The sequence below is a fragment of the Pongo abelii genome, chromosome 6 (assembly GCF_028885655.2).
Source record: "Pongo abelii isolate AG06213 chromosome 6, NHGRI_mPonAbe1-v2.0_pri, whole genome shotgun sequence".
Lineage (NCBI taxonomy): Eukaryota > Metazoa > Chordata > Mammalia > Primates > Hominidae > Pongo > Pongo abelii.
This window is the reverse complement of record NC_071991.2, coordinates 8,136,164-8,144,258: the sequence shown is the minus strand read 5'-3', so window position 1 is coordinate 8,144,258 and position 8,095 is coordinate 8,136,164. Positions and strand designations below refer to the sequence as shown.

Sequence of the window (8,095 nt, the reverse complement as noted above, 5' to 3'; positions counted from 1 at the left end):
TCCAGCCTGGGTGACAGAGTGAAACTCCATCTCCAAAAAAAAAAAAAAAAAAAAAAAAAATTCCTGCTGCCATTGGGGCTGAGTCCTCTAGAACCCAAAGGCGACAGATCCAAACTCAGCAGGTGTCTGAACCTTGCTGGTCCCCGTCCGTGGTCATTACTGTCTGCCAGGTGGATCTCAGGACTCACCCTTGACATCTTGGGCCAGAGTGTCTCCCTGTTTACGCAGATGGTGCGGAATGAAGCTGTGGTGACACAGATGATGTGGACCCAGGAAGAGGAGCCGTCCTGGGGATAAAGCTTTCATCACAGAAAGCAAAGCAGATAGGAGGAAACCCTCATGACACTGGACTCACTAAATGAAACCCATGCTGGCACCCACTCTGCCTCTGGCCTTTCGGTCACATAAGCCAGGAAATCTCTAACGTCTGAGCCAGAGTGAATGCAAACAGCTGAACATATTTTGATGAATGTGGCTGTGTCTTTGCGGTTCCTATCAAATGTCATTCCCATGCACTGCCGTGCTCCCTGGGGAGGTATCGGGCCAATGGTCATAGGGGAACAACTGTTCCACCCCCTTGGGCTTCTTTCTTAGAAACTTATCATATCCCGATGGACATTCAAAACATTATCTTTTTACAAATCTATATCAAGCTTCTCTGGGTGTCCTTTGGAATTTACACAGTAGGATGTCCGGGAGAAATGGCCGCTAGGCCTTTATTCCCTTGTGTAACCTGAATATATTTGGCTGTTCTCATGGACCAGTCCTTGCAATGTATACTCATGTAAATCTTTCATATCAGCTTCGTCAAAAGGGAGGCCCAGGGGCTTTAGACAAATCCTTTGGTGGAAATTTTCTGAAAATCCTCACCGGACATCTCTTTCTCTCTCCAAATTTCCCACTACTGGCATCTACTAAAATAGGTCTATAGCTTATTCACGCAACACCCTGGCTACCATTTATTTCTCCCTCCTCCTCTCTGAGCCCCTCAATCCACCCTGGATTTCTGAATTTCTGCCCTGTGACTCTCCTTCTAATATGTCCTCCTTCCATTGTTCTTATTCTTGAGAATTAGCTCTTTCTTAAAGAATAGTAAATCAGGATCTCACGCATGCTCTCAATCCATGCACATCACCTCACACATTCAAACACACAGTCACACATACACACATACAAATGCACACATTCAAAGTTCACATACACATATATTTATATATCCTATGCATTCACTCATGCACTTACACAGACTCACACAAATGTACACACACATATACACAATGCACATTCAAACATATGTGTGCCCATTATGTGCACATATTCAAACATACATGTATCCATTATATGCATGAATTCAAACATACATGTACCCATTATATGCACACATTCAAACATACATGCTATTCATTGCAAGGACTGGTGCATGAGAACAGCCAGATAGATTATGTGTGGTTTCAGTGTGTGCATTCCATTATAGCAGCCTCCTTGGACTAAGACACACACTCACAGTTACGTATCCTTATATTCACATAGACACACACATCCTACTTACACCCAGACACACACACACATGCACATTTTCCCTTCCTCTCAGGGGCTTCTAGCAATGCCACCAAACCCAATCAGGCTGGCTTCGTATATCACACACTTTCGCTCATGCACTCACACAGACTCACACAAATGCACACACACGTATACACAACGCATACATTCAAACACATATGTACTCATTATGTGCACATTTTCAAACATACATGTATCCATTATATGCATTTCCTCCCAGAAGGTGGGGAGTTTGGCATCTCAGGGTAGCCAGCCCCTAGGTGTCAACACTCCTTCTTCAGCCCCTGGGATCTGTGCCCGGTTAAGGAGGAAGATGCTGCATACTGCTGTCCTTTCCTTGGTGGGGGCTGTCAGCCCATTGGATGTTTCTTGCTTTCAGACCTGAAAAAGGTACAGGGTCATCCCTGCTCCTAGATTTCTGAAAAGTCCCTGAATGGTCATGAAATCTGTCCCATTCATGGTGAGTCTGTGAAACACCAGAGGATGGGAGAAGAGGCCATCCAGCGATGCTGCTGCTGATGCCCCTGCTACCCTGGTAGCATACTGGGGACATGGTGACTCCCTCTAGCCCCAACAGGCTCCTGGAGGATGTCTGTCTGCCTCCACCCACTGGCACTAGCTTGTAGAGGTTGCCTTCAGAGCTTGGATACACCTGCATCATTCCCAGCTCCCCAGGCCTGCCCACTCCACTTTGGTCATTGATCCTGGGGGCTGCTGGAAGGGTCCCCCAGCTGGTGACTCTAACAGTGAGAATTCAGGACCAACTCCATTCTGCAACAAAATCCTGGTTTACTCAGCCATTCTTGCTTCCAAGGGGTTCTAACAAGCACCTGGCCCACTATGTCTGAATGTCCAGACTTAGCTCAACCACTACCAATGGGTGGGCCTCCAGACTTGCTTAACCACTTGCAATGGGTGGGCCCCCCTCTGTTGAGATGCTCTTTAACAAATGAAGGCCAGCCAAACATTCCTTTGGGCAGTGAGACTGTCCACCTCAGAAATGGAGGCCTTGGCCAGACACAGTGGCTCCTGCCTGTAATCCAAACACTTTGGGAGGCCCAGGAGGGAGGATCCTCGCTTGAGACCAGGAGTTTGAGAACAGCCTGGGCAACAAAGCCAGATCCCATCTCTACAAATAATAATAATAATAATAATAATAAACTAACCAAGCATGGAGGCACACACCTCTAGTCCGAGCTACTCAGGAGTTTGAGGCAGGAAGATCGCTTGAGGTCAGGAGTTCGAGGCTGCTGCAATGAGCTATGATTGTGCCACTGAACTCCAGCCTGGGTGACAGAGTGAGACCCTATTTCTTAAAAAAGAGAGAGAGAGGCTTTGCAGACACTGCCGCCACCAGGAGCTCTGTACTATCAGCCACGGTCAACCCCACTGTGTTCTTCGACGTTGCTGTTATCGACGAGCCCTTGGGCCGTGTCTCCTTCAAGCTGTTTGCAGACAAGTTTCCAAAGACAGCAGAAAACTTTCATGCTCTGAGCACTGGAGGGAAAGGATATGGTTATAAAGGTTCCTGCTTTCACAGCATTATTCCAGGGTTTATGTGTCAGGGCGGTGACTTCACACACCTTAATGGCACTGGTGGCAAATCCATCTACAGGGAGAAATTTGATGATGAGAACTTCATCCTAAAGCATATAGGTCCTGGCATCTTGTCCATGGCAAATGCTGGACTCAACACAAATGGTTCCCAGTTTTTCATCTGCACTGCCAAGACTGAGTGGTTGGATGGCAAGCATGTGGTCTTCGGCAAGGTGAGAGAAGGCATGAAGATTGTGGAGGCCATGGAGCGCTTTGGGTCCAGGAATGGCAAGACCAGTAAGAAGATCACCATTGCTGACTGCGGACAACTCTAATAAGTTTGACTTCTGTTTTATCTTAACCACCAGACCATTCCTTCTGTAGCTCAGGAGAGCACCCTTCCACCCCATTTTCTCACAGCATCCTAGAATCTTTGTGGTCTCGCGGCAGTTCCCTTTGGGTTCCATATTCTCCTTGTTCCCTTCCATGCCTAGCTGGATTACAGAGTTAAGTTTATGATTATGAAATAAAAACTAAATGACAAAAAAGTAGAAAGAGAGAGAAATGGAGGTGTTGGCCCCCAGGACAGGAAAACCCCCAATATGAGATCTTTTTTTTTTTTTTTTTTTTTGAGACGGAGTCTGACTCTGTCGCCCAGGCTGGAATGCAGTGGTGCAATCTCGGCTCACTGCAAGCTCTGCCTCCTGGGTTCACACCATTCTCCTGCCTCAGCCTCCCGAGTAGCTGGGACTACAGGTGCCCACCACCACGCCTGGCTAATTTTTTGTATTTTTAGTAGAGACAGGGTTTCACCGTGTTAGCCAGGATGGTCTTGATCTCCTGACCTCGTGATCCGCCCACCTTGGCTTCCCAAAGTGCTGGGATTACAGGCATGAGCCACCGCACCCGGCCCCAATATGGGATCTTACAGACATTCATCTACTAGTGCTTCTCTGCCATGGTCCCACCCATCCACATGAGGACTCAAGGAGACCTCAAGCCCTTCCTCCTGCTCTTGGTACACTTTGCCTGGTGCACTTCTCAAGTCCTTGCTAACAGTGGTCTCAAACATTTCCCCCAGCAAACTCACCACAACTGGCACATCCCAAGGAGAGCTCATGGATAGGACCACAGTGTCTGCCACTGGCATCCTTTCTCCATCAAGAAATGACTCCAAGTTCTTAAGAAATGGGACACCTCTTAAGGTAATGCTAAAAATGCCTTTCCAGCCTTTAACTTTATGAAGCTTTTTGACTTCCTTGGTTTAATGAATGTATGTGAAAATCTGGTCCTCCAAATCTGTGCATCCTTCCAAAAATAGTAATTCCGATCACGGTGTATTTTTCACAGTGTCGTCCCTTTGACACAGATGCTATTTTAAGCCTCATGAATTCCTTCAGTAACATAGCATTCAACAGTTAGGTGGTACCTGTGGCACCCACCACCAGGCCTGGCACAAAATAAGCCCTTGAGAGATCATTTCTTGGCTGACAAAATGAAATACGGTGTGGCGTTCTCTTGGCTCTGCAATTACTGCAATGCAATTCTGACGCCAGGCACTTGGAGTTAACATCAGACTCCACAGGTTTAAGAGCATGGTTCCCAGCAAGACCGCCCTCATTTCAGAGGCCAGTTCAGGGGTCACCAAGACACATGCACTTCTGACCAACTGGCCACCAATCTGAGAGGGGAAGAGGTTTCATGATCTTCCTCAGGATCAATAATTTGCTAAAATGACTCAGAATTCAGGTAAGTTCTATATTTGCAATTACAGTTTTATTATAAAGAGTACAAATCAGGACAAGCCAAACAAAGAGACACGTAGGGCAAGGCCTGGGGGGTGGGGAGTGCAGAGTCTCAAATGCACGGCTTCTAGGCCATCTCCCCATAGAATCTGGCACACCTCTATGTTCATCAACCAGGGTGCTCCCCCAAGCCTCAGTGTCCAGAGTTTTTACTGGGGGTTCATCATAGACATTATTAATTGAATAACTGGCCATGTGACTGAACTTAGTCTCCAGCCTCCCACCTTACCCCACCCCACAGACTGGGCTGATATCACCTGGCTCAAAGCCCAAACCCTGTAATCACACGATTGGACTTCCTGGCATGGCCAGCTCCCATCCCAAGTCATCTCATTAACATAAACTCAGGTGTGGGCAGTCTGTGTGAATAACACACATTCCTATCACTCAGGAAATTCTAAGAACTTAGACGCTTCCTTTCAGAAACCAGGGGAATTCTTTATTCTAGAACAAATTTTTAATTATACAACTGCTCAGATCTTGGGTGATTATTTTATTTTATTGAGTTGGGGTCTTGCTCTGTTGCCCAGGCTGGAGTGCAGCCGTGTAATCATGGCTTACTGCAGCCTCGACCTCCCAGACTCAAGCCATACTCCTGCCTCAGCCTCCTGCATAGCTGGGACTACAGATGCAAGCCACATGCCCAGACTGGCTAATTTTTTTTTTTTTTGGTAGAGATGGGGGTCTCACTATGTTGCTCAGGCTGGTCTCTAGCTCCTGGGCTCAAATGATCCTCCTGCCTTGGCCTCCCAAATTGCTGAGATTATAGGTGTGAGCCACTGCAGCCAGCTTTGGGTGATTACGTTAATAAGTGGCTCAACTGAACACAACAGCTGAGTTCTAAAATTTTGGTGGTCACTCCCCAAAGGTAATCCAAATTAATCCCATGGGACCCATTTCCAATGTGGCATCACCTTCAAAGACATATACCCATTAAATAAAAACTACCAAATGATATCTGATGAATGAATGCTTATGGCTCTCAATTAAGATTACACATTAGGCTGGGTGCAGTGGCCCATGCTGTAATCCCAGCATTTTGGGAGGCCAAGGAGGGCGGATTGCCAGAGCTCAAGAGTTCCAGACCAGCCTGACCAACATGGTGAAACCTCATCTCTACTAAAAATACAAAAATTAGCCAGGCATTGTGGCATGTGCCTATAGTCCCACCTACTAGGGAGGCTGAGGTGGGAGGATCACTTGAACCCAAGAAATGGAGGTTGCAGTGATGCCACTGCACTCCAGCCTGGGTGACAGAGCGAGACTCCATCTCAAAAAAAAAAAAAAAAGTGAAATAGGGGCAGGGTGAGGTGGTTCACGCCTGTAGTCCCAGCACTTTGGGAGGCCAAGACAGGAGAATTGCTTGAGGCCAGGAGTTCGACACCAGCCTGGGCAACATAGTGAGACCCCTATCTCTATGAAAAATTTAAAAATTAGCTGGGCATGGTGGTGCACACCTGTAGTCCCAGCTACTTGGGAGGCTGAGGTGGGAGGATTGCTTGAACCCAGGAGGTCAAGGCTGCAGTGAGCTGTGTACTCCTGCACTCCAGCTTGGGTGGCAGAACAAGACCCTGTCTCAAAAAAAAAAGAAGAAAGAAAGAATGTCTTTTCCAGCAACTTGGATGAAACTGGAGGCCATTATCCTTAGTGAAGTAACTCAGGAACAGAAAACCAAATACTGCATGTTCTCACCAATAAGTGGGAGCTAAGCTATGGGTATGCAAAGTCATGCAGAGTGGGGACATTGGAGACTCAGAAAGGAGATGATGGTAGTGGGTGACGATGAAAAACTACTTATTGGGTACAAAGTACACTACTCAGGTGACAGAAACTCTAAAATCCTAGGCTTCTCCACCGTACAATTCTTCCACGTCCCCAAAACACACTTGTGCCCCTCAAGCTACTGAAATGAAAAAAACTTAAAAATAAATTTTTGGCCGGGTGCTGTGGCTCATGCCTATAATCCTAGCACTTTGGGAGGCCAAGGCCGGCGGATCACCTGGGTTAAGGAGTTTGAGACCAGCCTGGCCAACATGGTGAAACCCTGCCTCTACTAAAAATACAAAACTTAGCCAGGCATGGTGGCACATGTCTGTAATTTCAGCTACTGTGGAGGCTGAGGCAGGAGAATCGCTTGAACCTGGGAGGCGGAGGTTGCAGTGAGCCAAGATCGCACCACTGCACTCCCACCTGGTCGACAGAGATTCTGTCTCAAAAATAAATAAATAAATCTTTTTTGAGACAGAGTCTTGCTCTGTTTCCTAAGTTGAAGGGCAACAGTGCTATCATGGCTCACTGCAGCCTCAACCTCCTGTGCTCAAGTGATCCTCCCACCTCAGCCTCCTGAATAGCTTGGAATACAGGCTCGTGCCATCACACCTGGCTAATTTTTGTAATTTTTGCAGGGATGGGGTCTTATTATGTTGCCTAGACTGGTCTTGAACTCCAGACTCAAGTGACCCTCCTGCCTCGGCCTCCCAGGTAGCTGGGACTACAGGCACGCACTACCACACCTGGCTAATTTTTTATTTGTTATAGAGATGGGGGTGTCACTATATTGCCCAGGCTGGTCTCAAACTCCTGACCTCAATCAATCCCCCCACCTCGGTCTCCCAAAGGGCTGGGATTACAGGCGTAAGCCACCACACCCAGCCACTATTTTTTCTTCTTAAAAAAATTTTTGGCTGGGCGTGGTGGCTCACGCCTGTAATCCCAGCCCTTTGGGAGGCCGAGGCAGGTGGATCATCTGAGGTCAGGAGTTCGAGACCAGCCTGGCCAACATCGTAAAACCCCATCTCTACTAAAAATACAAAAATTAGCCGGGCGTGGTGGCACGCGCCTATAATCTGAGCTACTCAGGAGACTGAGGCAGGAGAATCACTTGAACCTAGAGGCAGAAGTTGCAGTGAGCCGAGATCATGCCACTGCACTCCAACCTGGGCGTCAGACTGAGACTCTCTCAAAAAATAAATAAATAAATAAAATTTTAAAAAAACAAAAAGAAAAAATAAATTGACAGAGCCACACAGAGTGTAAGAAACTAATCAGATCTATTCAGCTAGAAAACCAATTTTGCACAACTGTGTCCATTTTCCCCCCAAGGAGTTTCACACCTTGATGCAAATCGGGAGATTGTGGGAAAGTGGAATTTCATGTTAATTTGCATTTCTGACCGTGGAGGGGTAGGTGAAATG

At 47.1% G+C, this 8,095-nt stretch overlaps 1 protein-coding gene across 1 annotated transcript; it reads left to right on the top strand.

Annotated features, from left to right (window-relative positions):
* Window positions 1-2,066: 2,066 nt before the first annotated feature.
* On the top strand, window positions 2,067-3,446 carry LOC100938553 (peptidyl-prolyl cis-trans isomerase A-like). Its single transcript, XM_054560110.2, has 2 exons — window positions 2,067-2,095; window positions 2,918-3,446. Exons 1-2 carry the CDS (start codon window positions 2,067-2,069, stop codon window positions 3,429-3,431), a joined length of 543 nt encoding a protein of 180 aa, XP_054416085.1. The 3' UTR covers window positions 3,432-3,446.
* The last annotated feature ends 4,649 nt before the right edge of the window (window positions 3,447-8,095 follow it).